The sequence below is a fragment of the Fukomys damarensis genome, unplaced genomic scaffold, assembly GCF_012274545.1.
Source record: "Fukomys damarensis isolate Sample0158 unplaced genomic scaffold, DMR_v1.0_HiC HiC_scaffold_39, whole genome shotgun sequence".
Taxonomy (NCBI): Eukaryota; Metazoa; Chordata; class Mammalia; order Rodentia; family Bathyergidae; genus Fukomys; species Fukomys damarensis.
The window spans coordinates 61,361,162-61,378,498 of NW_022900951.1; the positions used below are offsets into that span (position 1 = coordinate 61,361,162).

The following is a 17,337-nucleotide window of genomic DNA, read 5'->3' on the forward strand; positions in this document are numbered from 1 at the left end:
AAGCAAAGTTTCCATAAATTGGAAGGGGTGGAGGGGTTGAAGGGAGGGCAGGGGAATGGGGAAAATATAAGAACCAAGATACATCATGTAGAGGTACAAGTTCCCAATAGTGAATATAACTGCACTGTATACCTAATATGTACCAAAATAAACTTAATGAAAAAAAATCAACAATATAACATTAAAATTTATACGGGTATAATAAAGAACTGAGAATAGATAAAATAATTTTGAAAAGGTAAAACAGATCGGACATGTTGGTACACGCCTGTAGTCTCAGCATTTGGAACGCATCCCAGGGATGCAAGGATGATTTAACATGCATAAATCACTAAATGTAATACAGTATAGTACCAGGGCCAAGGACGAAAACCATATGATCATCTCAGTAGGTGCAGAAAAAATGTTCCACAAAATTCAACACACATTTATGATAAAAACCATACAAAAAATTGGAATAGATGGTCTTTATCTCAAACTGACAAAGGCTATCTATGAAAAACCAACAGCCAACATCATATTAAATGGCCAAAAACTGAAGACCTTCATGCTAAAATCAGGAACAAGACAAGGATGTCCACTATCACCACTCCTGTTCAATATAGTTCTGGAAACATTAGCCACTGCAAATAGATAAGAAAAAGAAATAAAAGCAATAAGTATAGGAAAGGAAGAAGTTAAACTGTCTTATTTGCTGATGATATGATATGCAACAGAGAAGACCCAAAAAACTCAGCCAAAAGACGTCTAATCTTAATTGACAGATTCAGTACAGTAGCTGGATATAAGGTCAATATTCAAAAATCAATTGCCTTCTTGTACACACAAATACCAGATTCACTGAGAGAGAAATTAGGAAAACAATACCGTGCACAATAGCATTAAAAAAAATGAAATATCTAGGAATCAATCTAATGAAGGAGACAAAAGACCTCTATATTGAAAACTACAGAATTCTGAAAAAAAGTGATTGAAGAAGATATATAAGAAAATGGAAAGATATCCCTTGCTCCTGGGTAGGAAGAATCAACATAGTGAAAATGGCCATACTTCCAAAACTGCTATACAGATTCAGTGCAATTTGAATTGAAAGCCCAACAGTAACTTTCACAGAACTAGACAAAAGAATCCAAAAATTCATTTGGAACCAGAAGATACCTAGAATAGCAAAAGCCATTCTAGGCAACAGTGACATGACAAGGGGTATCACAATCCCTAACTTGAAACTAAACTACAAAGCTACTGTGATGAAAACAGCATGGTACTGGCAAACAGACCTGAGGACCAACAGAATAGATTAGAAGATGCACAAACAACTCCGGACATACTCAGTTACCTCATCTTTGACAAAGGAGCCATCCATCCTCAGAGGAGGAAAGATAGCCTCTTCAATAAGTGCTGTTGGAAAAACTGGCTTTCAACTTGCCGAAGATTAAAACTAGACTCCTACTTTCCACTGTGCACTAAACTAAACTCCAAGTGGATCAAAGATCTAAATATTAAAACAGAAACACTAAACTTGCTGGAAAATAAACAAGGTAAAACTCTCAAAGCCTTTGGCATAGGAAAAGACTTTATGAACAAATTCTCAGCAGCACAGGAACTTGCACAAAAAAATCAAGAACTGGAATCTCATCCTATTAAAAAGCTTCTGCAGTGGAAGAGAAACCACCAACAGAGCTAAGAGACAACCTACAGTGTGGGGAAAAAATTTTACCAGCTACTCCTCAGACAATGGACAACTATCTAGAATACATAAAGAACTCAAAAAATCTGACCCCCCCAAATATAAAGACCCAATTCAAAAATGCGCATCTGAAATGAATAGATACTTCTCAAAGAAGTAAAAGCAGCAAATAAATATATGAAAAAATGTTCACCATCCCTCTCACTGGAGAGATGCAGATGAAAACAACATCGAGATTCCACCTCACCCAGAAAGAATGGCTATCAAGAAATCAACCCATAACAAATGCTGGAAGGGTTATGGGGAAAAAGGAACCCTTCTCCATTATTGGTGGGAGTGCAGACTGGTACAACCACTGTGGAAATCAATATGGATATACCTCAAAGAACTAGGATTAGAGGACCCATTTGACCCAACTATCTCTCTGATGGGTATCTTTCCGAAAGACTTAAAAGAATCATACCACAGTGACATATGTGCACCTATGTTTATAATGGCACAGTTTGTAATAGCTAAAACTTGGAAACCGCTCAATTGCCCATCAACTGGAGACTGGATAAAGAAGATATGGCGTTTTTATAAAATGCAGTACTACTCAGCCATAAAGAATGAGAAACTAAAGTCATTTATAGCTAAATGGATGCATATTGAGGCCATACTCCTCAGTGAAATAAATAGGACACACATGTGTAAATAATGAATAAAGATAGTAAAGAAAGAATTTAAAATAAACTGTCATTATTTGCTGATGACATGATACTCTACATAGAAGACCCAAAAAACTCTGCCAAAGGACTTCTAGGCTTAATTTACAGATTCAGTAGAGTATGGTATGAAGAACTAAAAGCGTAAATAAGGTTCAAATTACATAACTGATAATGTGAAATAGGAAGGAAAGGGCTAACAGAATAGGGGAAGTGGTATAGGTAAGAGAAAGTAAAGAAGAGAAAAGAAAAAATATGAGAAAAGGAGAAAAATAGAAACAAAGTGTTTGTAAATAGTTAAGGGTGGAGGGGGTGAAGGGAGGGTAGGGGTATGGGGAAAAATGAGAACCGAGATATATCATGAAACGTACAAGATCCCAATGATGAATGTAACTGTACTGTTTACCTATAAAGTATCAATAAACTGAATGAAATAATAAAAAACAAAAGTATTGGCCATATTTGTGGTGGTTTATTATATAGTTAACCATGTACATACCACATGGCCCAGAAATTAAACTCCTAGATATTATTCCAACACAAATGAAAATATTTATATACATAAAGACTTGTACACAAATCTCTGCAACAGCTTGATTCTTAAGCCAAAAATAATGCAAATATCCATATAGAGGTGAATTAATAACCAAACTGTGATGAATTCACACAAGAGAATAGTATTCAACAAGAAAAAGACAATGTTTTGGTACACAGAAAAACACTAGAGTGTCTCAAATTTCCTACCTGGAAAAAGAAATACTGTGAGATTTCACTCATATGAAACTTTGCAAAAGGACAAATCTCTGATCTGCAGTGACAAAAAGTTAATCATCAATTGCCAAAGGCTAAGGGTTAAAGTTTAAGGAGTGACCAGGAAGAAGTGATGAAAGCTTTCTACATCTTAATTGTGGCGGTTGCTACATGAAATTTATTTTTCACCAAACTCTCAATATAAACTTGGAATGGGAAATATATATAACTCATAGCTACACAAAGTTTTTATTTCTTGGCAATATTTTACTTAAGCTAAAATCCTGCAAGAGTTTTAGTGTATTGTCCATATTTTAAAAATAAAATACAATGTTTATTTTTCACACCTATCAGTTTCTGGATTTCCCATTCAATTTCAATTCAATCACAATTTGGTACAAGAGCCATGGAGATTTACTTGGTTTATAGCTTCAAGTATATTAGAAATGTGCAAAAGACTTTTTCCCTTTACATATCTGTAGCCCCAGGTATACAGAAGGCCAAGGCAGCAGAATCACAAGTTCAACAATAGCCTGTCTCAAAATTAGCTCAACATGTATGAGGCCTTGATTTCAATCGCCTGGGTGTTCACCTCCATATATATTTTCAATCCATGTTTCCATTATTATATTTTTTAAAAGTTCCCAGGCAATCTTTATAAAAATTGCCTCACTAAAAACGAATACTTTTTTATTTTTCGTATTTATTCATTTTCATCATGGTCAGTATATATACATGTCACATCTTAATCCTTTTTATTCCTTTACCCTTCCTTCCTTCCCCTCCCCTCTATCATATATCTTTACTAAAACACCATGAACAAAATATATCCCACAAGTACAAAATTAGAAGAAAAAAGATGCTAGCAGAAACAAAATATCACCAAAAGTTTGAAGGGTAGAAGGTAATATGGACAAGTGATAAATGACATCAGAGAATGGAGAAAGCTGAGACAGAAGTGCTTATAGAGAAAGAATTCAATAAGCACCAGATCTGATTTAACTCAGAACATTCCTCTGTTAATACAAATAGAAAAGTGGAATGAACGCAAAGGATTGGTTTCAAAAATCATCAAAGTGATGATCCCTCTTCAAAAATTCTGAGAAATAAGGTTCTAATGGAAATACAGGATCTAAAAAACAAGTAATCCAAAACAACAGATAGGTAAGGGAATTCCCAGGAAAACAAGAAAAAGCTGATAAAGCAGACCAAATTGGAATACGAACAAGCTTCAACATGAGAGCTCCAAGAAAACAAACAATTAAAATTGATCAATTACATGGTATATTTGAAATTACTGACTTCTGATTTTCTGATGGAAATTAGGGAAATAGCTATGTAAACAAAAAATTCAGAGAAAATATGCAAACATTATATGTAGGAAAATCAACAAGAGAAAGACATGCAAAGAAGTGTAATCAGCACAAACTATATGTATATATAATTATGTGGATGTGTGCTATATAGGCAATATATACAATGTAGAACTGCTATGAATATTTACTTGTAGTCATATTAACAGTGATTAATGTATTTAACCAAAATGTATAACATAACCTTACTTAGAATGAGGAGAGGGAAGTACGCCTGTGATAATAGAAGAAAGCTAAATCCTTAACTTCCATATCAAGAGTAATGTCTACAAGTGGCAAATTAAGCAGAAATATTAGAAGTACATTAAAGAGACACATAACAGGAAAAAAAGAATGGTTAAAAGAACAGTCATTGCCTCAATGTAATTTTCAATATGGCCTTATAAGAAAAACTTACTTTAACAAAAGGTGTGCTTTAAATTTTATAAGACAAAAATTTTTTAAGACTCATGATAAACCAAATAACAATATATGAAATAAGTTAACACATTACATTTTATCCAAAATAAGATGGGAAATATAGCATATACCACATACAATGATAATATTTATGTATAATACAAGTATTCATGTACATATCAAGGATCAGAATCAGAAACTCGTAATATTGGATTTTGATTTTCAATTAAGGCTATCACTTGCTGAAAAATATCAACTAAAATTAACACCACAAAAAGAGACAGCCAAATTTAAAGTTCCTCTTAGTGTGATGCAAGAGTGTTTTTGCCAAAATTGAAATGAATTTAAATCTGATCAGGCCTCTGCATCCAACTACCAGTTTATAGGTAATATAAAAGCCAATGAGCTTCACTATAGGATATCACCCAAAAAGTGTTAAGTTTTATAAGAAAATCCACAAAATATGCCTTCTTAAAATAACTGCAGAAATGGGAGAAAACTAAAAACCAAAGATTTAAATAGAGATACATCCAAATGCTACATATGTTATTATATTTTTTAAAACTATGTTTGTGAGCAGAGGAGCACATAAAGTGTAATAGTACTGTAGTAATATTTAAAAGGCCCTTTTTTTAATAATGTATTCTTAACTAATTACAGATGAAATCATATGATTTCTTCGATGTACCCTAATCAGAAAGTAAAATGGCTGAAACAAAGCTGGCCCTATGTTAGCAACAGATGAAGATGGGTTAATGGGCACCTGAAAGTTTACTGTACTATTATACCTGCTTATTTCTAAACATTTACAATAAGAATTCACTTAAAAATTGAAATTTTTTGGGCCGGAGATTTAGCTCAGTGGTGCCACTACTGCTTCACAAGCGCAAGGTCCTGACTTTGATCCCTGGTACCAAAAAATAAAAATAATTGAAATATTTTATGTATTAAGAAATAATTTTAAGCATTCTTCTACCAAGTATACCACAATCATTCTGATGATCACTCAAAAATATCAAAATTTCCATGTACCTAATTATACTACTACTATCACCTAGAAGTGATTTTTACATTCCATAAAATACTGCCATTATGAAAAATCAATTTTAACTAGGAATCTGCAGTTGACTACAACATTCTACTCTTCATATACTGAAATATTTCCATGGCATGAATCTATGAAAGTCATATATCAAACAGGGATAAACTGGTTACCTCTCTCAATTTCTCTCGCTCACGTTCCCTCTCAGCAATTCGTTTTCGCCTCTCCTCTTCTTCTTTAAGAGCATTTTGTGTTTCTGTTCTCAGTTTATCATCTTTAAGAATCTTACGAATTTTTTTTCTGCCTTTTCCGGGAGACTTAGAATCATCGTTTTCATCTTCCTCTTCCTCCTCCTCTTCTTCCTCCTCCTCCTCCTCCTCCTCCTCTTCCTCTTCCTCTTCCTCTTTTTCTTCTTCAGAATTGCTCTATGGAATTTTAATCATTGGAGGTGAACAGTACATAGTTGCATATCTTTCCTCAAAATTTAAGCATAGAATTACATAATATGGCACTTATTCAACATAGCCAAAAGGAAGAAACAACTCATATGTCTATCAACAAATGAATAGATAAAAAAGAAAATGTGGTATACATATGCAAAGAATTACCCAGAATAAAAGGAAATAGAATTCTGATACATGCTGCAAAACAGATGAACCCAGAAAACATCAATAAAATAAACCATAGAAAATAAAACAAATGTATGGTTCCACATTTAGAAGGCACTTCAAAAAGAGGCAAGCAAAAATTTATCTAGACGTTAACAGGGGGTGGGGACTAGAAGGGATATAGGAGTCAATATTTAATGGGTCTGAAGTTTCTGCTTCTGAGTCTAAAAAAGGACACTGACTTAACACATCTTAAAATGTTTAAAAGTTAATTTTAAGAAATTGAATCCGTCCTCCAAGAGACAACAGAGTTAACAGAATCAAACCTATTACAGCAACTTTTGCTTTAAATAAACTCACCTAAAAATAAGAAACTCAAGTTGGCTAATTTCATTGCCACAAGAAACGTATTCGTATGTAACTCATTACTCAGGATACAGTTTTATGACTTCCTAAAATATAACACCTTACATGATTTCCATAGCCCAATCCATATAAAACAATAAATTAAAATGGTTTGAAATTTCCATTAGAAACAAAGGTAAAGCAAAATGGATAGTATATTATTATTTGTATGTCTATTTTTTATATTACAATTTAAATTTTATTTGCCCCATTTTATAATATTGCATGTATTTAGATATTTAATAAATTAATCTTTCCTAAGTATAAATGAAATAGACCATTGGTATGTACCTAATGAATAGAACACAGAGATAACAATATACATATTAGGGTGTACTATAGTAATAATTCAAAAACACAATGAACATTGTTACCTTGTTTTCACTAGATGAATCTTCCTGAACCTTAATACGTCGCCTTTTCTTCTTTTGTTTATAACTCCGTTGATTTTCTTCTAATTCTGCTTTCTTTGCAGACCTGAAGAACATTTAAATGAAAAATAAAATACTTCATGAGTTTCCTGCAATAAATTATGTATTATTTTAGAAAAATAATACCTTGGGCCGGGCATTTAGCTCAGCGGTTTGGTGGCCTGCCTTGCAAGCGCAAGGACCTGAGTTCAATCCCCGGTACCAAAAAAAAACAACAACAACAACAGAAAAATAATACCTTTGTGCGCACTTCTAAAAACAAAGAGGAAACCAAAAGGCAAAAGTATCAGATATTCCATCAGAGTCCTAACTTCAAATTTTAATAAAAAAGATCAATACTTTATGGTATTCAAAAGGAAGATTTGGTGTTTTAATAGTAAGACAAATGAAGTGCCAGATCCTGTAATCCCAACACTATGGCAGTTTGAGGCAGAAGGACTGTGAGTTCAACGAGAGTCTAGACAACTCAAAGAGAACCTGACTCAAATATAAAAAAAGAAAAGAAAGTGGGAATGTAGCTCAGTGTAAAGTCCTTAGTATCACCCTCCACACCCAAAAGTATGAAGTAACATTAGAACTGTTTTTCTGGTGAGACAGAAGTAGACAGATGGATGATTGATTGACAGATAGACAGACAGACAGACAGATAGGTAGATAGAGATAGAAATGTACTATTGCTTAGATAGATAGATAGATAGATAGATAGATAGATAGATAGATAGACAGATAGATAGAGATAGAAATGTACTATTGCTAAAAAAAAAGTTTGTAATAGTTTGGTTGTGTTTTCATAAAAGGCAACAAGGGCCAGGGATTTGGTTCAGTGGTGCCACCAACTGCCTCGCAAGTGCAAGGTTCCGAGTTCAATTCTGGGTACCAAAAACAAACCAAGAAACAAATAAAACACACGAGAAAAAAAGCACAAGAAATAAAAGCAAGAATTAACAAATGGGATTATATCTGACTAAAAGCTTTTGTACAGCAAAAGAATCAATCAGTAGAGTGAATAGACAACCTTCAGAATGGGAAGAAAGATTTGCCTCCTATTCCTCAGATAGAAGACTAATATTTAAAATATACCAAGAACTCAAACAAATTAAACAACCTAAAATTAAAGATCCAGTTAAGAAATGCGCAAGAGAAAGGCACAGACACTTCACAGGGGAAGAAATACAAACAGTTAACAAATATATGAAAAAATGCTCACCATCTCTGGCCATCAGAGAAATGCAAATTAATACAACGCTAAGATTCCATCTTACTCCAGAAAGAACGGTAATCATTAAGAAATCAAACAACAAATGCTGGTGAGACTGTGGTGAAAAAGGAATGCTCCTTCACTGTTGCTGGTAATACAAACTAGTACAACCATTATGGAAATCAGTATGGAGATTTCTCAAAGAACTGAAATTAGAAATTCCTTATCTCCCAACTATCTCCCTGCTAGGTATCTTCCCAGAGAGCTTATGACATCATACTACAGCAATACATGCATACCAATGTATATAACAGCACAATTTATAAAAGCTAAATCCTGGAAATAGCCTGTATACTGATCAACAGATAAATGGAAAAAGAAAATGTGATATAGATATACTGTGGAATATTGCTCTGCTACAGAGAATGACAGATTTGAGAGATTTGCAGGAAAATGGATGAACCTGGAAAATATAATGTTGAGGGAAATAAACCAGATACACAAGTTTAAATACCATGTGGTATCTCTCATTTCAGTGGGGCAAAGTACAATCAAAAAGAATAATTAATGATGGATAGAAGGAGACAAGGAGATGGATCTTTTGCAATAAGGAAGTCAAAGAGAAAAGGTGTGAGGGGTGAGGAGAGGAAGAAGAAATAAGCAGAATAAAGATATGCCATGTACAGGAACCTAATAACCTCAATTTATTAAACATTATATGCCCTAACATGAGCTATGCTTAATTATATAAAAAAGAATGAAAAATGGGATGGGGAACTGGAGGATGAAGGAGGAGGAGAGAATGGATGGGAGATGGATAAAAAAAGAAGCAAGCTGTGGTATGTACATGTAACCACTGCCCAAGATGACTATAATCTGCATGAACTGCAAACATGTAGTGATAAAATAAAAATTTTTAAAAAGTTGGCAGGGGCTAGGGCAGATGTATAATAGGAAATTATTGTTTAATGAGTACAAAAGAGTTTCAGCTTTTTAAGATGAAATTCTGGAGACTAGTTGCAAAAACAGATGAATGTATTTAACACTACAAAACTGTCCATTTAAAAGTATAATATATAGACAGAATAGAGTGCTACTGAACTATAAAGGATAAATTTGAGTCATTTTTAGGAAAATGGATGCAAGTTGAGACCATAACAAAAAATGAAATAAATCAGACACACAGGTTAAATACAGTATCACATAGTTTCTCTTATATGAGAAACCCAAAATATAAAAAATTTAAAGAACAAAAGAAAAAATAGATAATAGAAAATAGGGAGATAGACTTTGGAGATGGAAAGAAAATATGAGGATGGGGAAAGCTGAGGGTTAGGGGAAAGTAAAAAGGATTAAGATATGATGTGTATACACACTAATTCCCCACAATGAATATATTTATTATGTATCATAAACATATACTAATATATCATACACTTAAAAATTATTTATTATTTGAAATTGTTAGTCTGTTTTTTCTTATATTACAAGTATGCAAACACATAAATGTTTTACAGTAATTTTTAACATAACTAAGATGGTAAATATTATTTTATATATACTTCACGATCATTAAAAATAACCATTAGAATCACTTCTTGGCCTTGTGGCTAAGATCAAGTGTAAAAATAACCATTAGCAGGATACAAAATCAACAAACAGGGTCCAGGGATTTAGCTTAGTGGCGCCACGCACGCCTTGCAAGCACAAGGTCCTGAGTTCAATCCCTTGTACCAGAAGAAAAAAAAAAAAAAAAGCAAAATCAACACACAAAAATCAGTAGTGTTCCTATACCAAATGTTGAACCCACTGAGAAAGAAATCAGGGAATGAATTATGCTCATAATAGCTTTCCAAAAATTTTTATATTTAGGCATCAACCAAAGTAGGTGAAAGACCTCTACAATGAATATTATAGAATACTGAAGAAAAAAATTGTGGAAAACATCAGAAAATGAAAGATATCTCTTGTTCATGGATCAAAAGAACTAATGTTATGAAAATGGCCATACTATCAAGAGAAATCTATAGATTCCACATAATCTCTATTAAAATGCCAACAATATGCTTCACAGAACTAAAAATGGCAAACCTGAGTTTCATTTGGAAATAGAAAAGACACAAAGCAGAAAAACAAAAAACCTCCTGAACAAATGTGCAATGCTAGACTCACCATCACTACGCTGGACTTCTATCTATACTATAAAGCAACAGTAACAAAAACAACATAGTACTGGCACAAATATAGAAATGCAAAGCACTGAAGTAGAACAGAAAAAAAATGCATGGACCTGCAGCCACCTAATTTTTGACAAAAGGCCCAAAAATATATGCTAGAGAAAAGACAGTTCCTTAAACAAACTGTACTGGACAAACTGGATGTTCACAAGCAAAAAAATTGAAAGTAGATCCTTATCTCTTACCCTGTACTAAAATCAAATCAAAATGGATCAAAGGATTCAGCATCATGGTGGGCTAGAGGGAGCAGTGCTCACAAGATGTTCAGAAGATACTCACCAAGGTTGGAGATGTAGCTCAGTGACGTAGCGTGCCTGCCTGGCAAGTACAAGGCTCTGAGTTTGATTCCCAATACCACTACCACAACAAAAAAGACCAGAAGACAACTCACCAAAATTTGTAGGAACTTGGATGTGAGGGAGAGGTGAAGTGGGGATAGGTATATGAACAAAACCCAATTGTGGGTAGATAACTTCAATGAGAAGCTTTATCAGATGAAATCTAGTAATTGGAGTATTTTGAATAAGAAAAAGGGCCACTTCTCATTCCGACACTGCTTACAGTCCAGATCTCACCAACACTCCATCTTGGCAAAGTTTAAATCCCAGAGAGAAGCTGAGCACAGCAGCTGCTACACTGCTGATCAGTGCTCACCTTGCCTAACTCTCCTCTCACTGCGGGGCAGAACCCAGTGACAAGATATTTGCACTAAGGAAAGTGGAATCACTCAGTGGGAAGTGACTAAATTATGACTAGTGAGTCCTAGGGACAGAGAGGAACAAAGTATGCTGTGTTAGTCCTAGAGGCAAACACTCAGGGATCTGTGAGACAGTGAGAATCATAAGGGCTTGCTGCAGGTAACTGTGACCAGTGGGAACTAGAGATGGATAAAGGACACTGGAGTATTGTCAGAGTAGTTTCTCTCCCACCACCCTCCAAACACCAGTGAGCATTCTCTCCTGCTGATCCCCAACTACTACTGAATTCCATGTAAAGGGCTCTTTTCTGCCCATCTCACCACTTAATTCACCGGGTAGAAAGAGACTCTTGGTGAAGCTAAACATCTGGGAGATGGGATCACTGAGGGTAGAAAAAAATTCAGATATCACTGCCCATGGAGGCTACTTCCTGCTGGCCCACAGAAACTACCAAATACCCTAGGTATAACTGAAATTTGGCAAGCAGGAGCACTGCTTTGATCAAGGAATAAAGGGGACATAGAAAAGCTATCAGAACACTGTGCAGGGGCATGGATGCTATCTCCTGCTTAACCACAGGGGACCATTGAATTTGCTGTCCAGAAAAAGCCTGAGTGGAACTGAGACTTAACTGCAAATGGGGAGCATGGAACACTGAGATATGTGAACTGAGTGAATCAAATACCAGAGCCTGTGGTAAAATCACAACAGGGGAACCTGAAATTGCTGAGGATGCTATTTGTCAGTGGGAGGAACACTGGCAACTCACCACAGCATTCTGAGAACACCCAAGACTCCTGAACACAGAGCCCTTGTACATTTGTTTTGTGAGGGATTTCGTGTGTGTGTGTGTGTGTGTGTGTGTGTGCGCGCGCGCACATATGTGTATGTGTTCTTTCAGTTGTTCAACTTTTTTTTTTGGCAACAGGCCTTTGTGTGTATGCGTGTTTATGGCTATAGCGATCAATATGTATACATTTTTTACTGTTGCTTGTAAAAGACTCCAGGTACTTAATTCACATATGCCCACTTCAAAGGTTGTTTCTGGATGTTATCTAACCTCACTTGATTGTTCAAAAGTTGGATACAATCTCACACTTCGTTTCTCTCCTCCCATCTACAAAATCATCCTTCCCTTATCTGTGTTATTTTTCCCCTTACACCTTCTCCTATCTTTTAGTTCTTCCATCATATTTTTATTGTCTTTTTCTCTCTCCCTTTCTATCTATTCCTTTCTTAAATATAAACTCTTAAGACAAATGTAAATGCTACATTATGTTAACATTTCACATTAGATTTCCTTCACTAGGGGTTGTTTCACAGCCATTTCTAAAAATTAGTGTTTGTTAGAATATTGATTGGACTAAATCTCCCTGTATCCCTTTCACTATCAATTTAAAGTTGATTCCCCTAGTCTTTCCTCACCCACTCAAACACTACTAAGTCTCTCCAACCTTCCCTATTTTTCTTGTAAATGAAAGCTATTATAAAAACTTAATTTTTCCTACTTTTATATTTTAGCATGTATATGTTCAAGAGCAATTGTATAAGAATACTAATGATCATTTTTGTTTCTAACCTGTCTTATATTGACCAACAGGCTTTCCATCACCAAAGATCATTGCTTCAGTCTTCTAACACAGTTTCTCCTATTTATAAATGAGACACAATTGCCGTGAAGAGTTTCCAACTTTCTACTGAAAATCCCTCCTTTACTCTTTCCCTCTATCCCCACACACTGCCTTGCAAACTCCCTCCCTCCCTCCATCTTTCCAGGTATAAAAGCAGTATTATGAAAAATTACTTTCTCTCTCTTTCATTTGCATTTGTTCTTTTTAGTCCCCCTGTATTTCTCAATTTCTTCATTTTAAAAAATCCTTTTCTCTTTTATCTTCTCTTATCTCCCAGACCTTTCTCTACCATTACTAATCCTTTGTATTCCTGGGTTATTGAAAGGGTATAAAAGTTGCTAAATGACCTCTAAATTATGTATCAACATATGACTGATTATTTGGATGTTAGTTACCAATAGTTGTCCTCTCCTTGCAATTCAGTGCTAGGAACCAATCCTTTTTCTTTTAATAAATTGAGTAGATGTCTGTGTACTAAATCACACTCAAAGTTAAAGGCACATCACAGGGAGAAACAGACTTACTAAAGAGGCCTCTACTATCATGGCAGAGCTTTTGAGCCTTACTGACTGAAAACATTTAACAAAGAAGTACAAGAATTATGAGAAAACAAGATAAAAAGATGCCTTAAAAATTGATAATTCCTTAAGAGTTGATCACATGAGCACCAAAGTGGAGGGAAGCTTCAGGAAAAGAATTAAAAAACCAGAAGTTTGAAGAGATCAGAGAAGAATGCCTGAAGAAATTACCAAGATGTTCCATGAGCTCAAAGAGGATATACATAAAGGATTTATTAAGATTGTCAATGAGATTAAAGAAGATACAAACAGCTGATTTAATGAAAGACAATGATGAGGGATATGAATGACAACTTTAGTAAAGAGCCTTAAGTTCTAGCCAAGTGAGGTGCCACATGCCTCTAATCCAATGTACTCGGAGGCTGAGGCAGGAAGATGGCAAATTCAAACCCAGCCCTGGCAACTCAGTGACTGAGCAAGACCCAGTTCTCAATATAAAAACACTATATAAGGAGTGGGGGATTATGGGGAAAAAAGGAGAACCAAGATCTGTCATGTAAAGTTACAAGATCCCAATGATGAATGTAACTGTACTGTAATACTTAAAAAGTAACATTAAACTTAATAAAACAGAAAAAAAAAGAGTTGGGGATATAGCTCAGTGTGAAAGTTTTGAGTTCCATATTCAGGACCAAAACACAAACAAACAAACAAACAAACAAAAACCACCAACAACAAACCACCTTAGTGGTTATGAAAAGGAATCAAGCAGAAGCCCTGTAAGTACAAAACACAACAGAAAGCCATACCTGTAGAAAGGACCAATCAGGGTAGAGAGTATCAGGACCTGAGGACAGGAATGATGTCTCGGGTACTCTGGTACTTGTCATTAATTGGTTTTGGAAAGCACAAGTATCAAAACCAAACTGTTTTTGGCTGGAACGAGTAGCAAATTACAAGACAACCAACACCAGTAAGTTCTAGCTTGTGTGTCAAGTACTAAACAAACGATGAGTAACTGAATGAAATTTTGCATTAAAATTTATCAAGTACCAAGGGCCAGGGATTTAGCTCAGAGGCAGGGCACCTGCCTCATAAGCCAAAGGATCTGAGTTCAATCCCTAGTACCAAAAAAAAGAAAAAAAAAAGTATCAGGTACCAAATTCAGTAAGTGTCAAAGCAGGTGCATAACAAACACTGACTACAGTAGAGCACTTAGGCAATGATACCCTAAAGACAAACATCTATGAAAGGTGGATACAAGGGCTAAATGACACTAAAAGTTCAAACCAATGAATTATATGTGTGAAGGACAGGGTGGAAAAGGAAACTAAAGTTATGAAAATCCATTAACAAAATCATTGCAGGCTGGGAATTTAGCTCAGTGGTGCTTCCGCCTGCATCACAAGCACAGAATCCCAAGTTCAATCCCTGATTTAAAAAAAAAAATCACTGCAGGAAATATTCCAAATCTAGAGAATGAAATGAATATTCAGGTAAATGAAGCATATAGAATCCCAAATACACATGATCAGAAAAAAACTCCATAAGGCATCATAGTCAAAATTCTATAAATTCATAACAAAGACAGAGTTGTCAGAGAAAAAAATGTAAACTCATAAAGGCAAACCTATTAGAGTAAAGCAGATTTCTCAACAGAAACCTTAAAATAAAAGCCAAGAGAGTTTTAGAGTGATGTTTTTCAATCCTTGCCCCCTAAGAAACCAGTTGCCAGCCAAGATTACTATAACCTGCAAAATTAGCCTTCAGAGCTGATGGTAAAATAAAACTTAATAACCACCAAACCAGCATTACAGAAAATACTCAAGGGACTCTAAAAGAGATACAGCAACATGAACAACTCCAAAGAGTCCAAAAGAATACTCCTAACTAGAAGAGTAGTTAAACGAAAGGAAAGCAGAAAGGAAGCAACAATGAAGAAACACAATTAACAGGAATGACAGAGTAGCACACTGTAACAAAAAATGAAACCTAACTATATGTTGTATGTAAGAGACTGACCTCATCCATTAAAAAAAAAGCAAACATAGACTGAAAATGGAATGAAGGAAAACAATACTACATGTAACCAAACAGAAAAAATACAGGAGTTATCTATCTTAATTTCAGACATTGGTACAGAGAATAATTCAAGTGGAAGAAATAAATATAAGTATGCTAAATGCTGGTGCACTAAACCTCATAAAACAAAAACTACCAAGCATAAAAGGCCAAAAGGACAGACACACATCGATACATTCATAGTGGAAGACTTCAATATCCCACCCTCATAAATAGGTCAAACAAACGAAAGCTCAAAATGCTTTTAAAGCTTACAAGTACAGACAGAGGCCTATGTAGACATACATACACACCATCTCACACAAACACAAAAAACATCTTCATTTGCTAACCCATACAAGGGTCATGGTATTCAGAGTGGAAAAATAAGAATGGTTAGTATTATCTAAAAAATGTTAAAAAAGAAGCAAAAATTTTATATTAACTAGTAATCAAGATCAACTGCACATGTTGTCAAAGCAAACACATCTTTATTTCTCTAATTGTAAGACCAATCATTAATGTTAGTTGACAAATTATCCTTTGCAGTGTTGGTAGTTATAAGTCTTTTATTTATATCCTTTCATTTAATGGCTGCAATAATCAATAACATAAGAATATTGTAATCCCCTATTTTACAATGAACAAACTGATACATAGAATATTCACACAAATAAAAAGTAGTAAAACCAGATGTTAGATTGAAGCAGTCTATTTACAAAGTCTCATCTACTACACTGCCACTTCCTCCTGTAACAACCAAAAATTTCCATAAGGAGTGGTTTTACAGAGAAAAAACAGCCAGGTTAGAACACAATTACATGTGAAATGTGTTTATACTTTTTAAGTTAATAACTTTAAAACTAGTTTCAAATCTAAATTTTTTTTCTCTCATTGAGTTTATTGGTACATTTTAGGTATACAGTACAGTTACATTCATTATTGGGATCTTGTACCTTTACATGACAGGACTTGTTCTCATTTTTTCCCCTTTTCCCTGCATTAACTTTATTGGTTACGAGAGTCAGTCTTCAAATATTTTGAAGGCACAATCATTCACAATAATTCTTAAAATTTTTGAAAAACAGTGTATTACCTTGTTCGGGGTCTCTGTTCATCTTCGGAATCACTAACTTCTTCACTAACCCCTGTTTCCTGAAAATCAGAATCTTCTGAATCTTCACTGCTCACTTGAATGTAAAAATATATTAAATTATTAAATATTTTTAAAAAGAAATGAAATTCACTTAAAATGCCATTGAACTTCACATTAGAACTTTGAGCACTGCAAAAACATCAGGAGTACATATGAATGCATATTATATCATAAAGCAGTAGTGGCGAGCCAATGGCATGTGTGCTGCAGCAGGCTTTTTATATCACTGAAAGCTCTAAAAGATTGGTCATTACCATCACAAAGAACACATCAGTTAATAATTTAAGTGGTATGTATAGGTTGAGCATTCCTACCCAAAAAACCTGAAATCCAAAATACAAAACGTTTTCAATTATCAACATGATTCCGCAATTGGAAAATTTTACATCTGACCACAAGAGATAAGTCATAGTCAAAATTTAGGCACACAAAATATTGT

The 17,337-nt window shown here is 34.5% G+C and overlaps 1 protein-coding gene across 5 annotated transcripts in view; it reads right to left on the bottom strand.

Moving 5' to 3' along the window:
* Window positions 1–17,337, bottom strand: part of Atrx (ATRX chromatin remodeler) — a 302,586-nt gene that overhangs the window by 151,140 nt on the left and 134,109 nt on the right. For all 5 annotated transcript variants that reach the window (XM_010641338.2, XM_010641336.2, XM_010641335.2 and 2 more), the window contains 3 exons: window positions 16,839–16,932; window positions 7,343–7,445; window positions 6,129–6,380 (listed from right to left, as the gene is read on the bottom strand). In XM_010641338.2, the coding sequence (XP_010639640.1) occupies window positions 6,129–6,380; window positions 7,343–7,445; window positions 16,839–16,932 (449 nt within the window). The remainder of the gene's footprint in view (window positions 1–6,128; window positions 6,381–7,342; window positions 7,446–16,838; window positions 16,933–17,337) is intronic.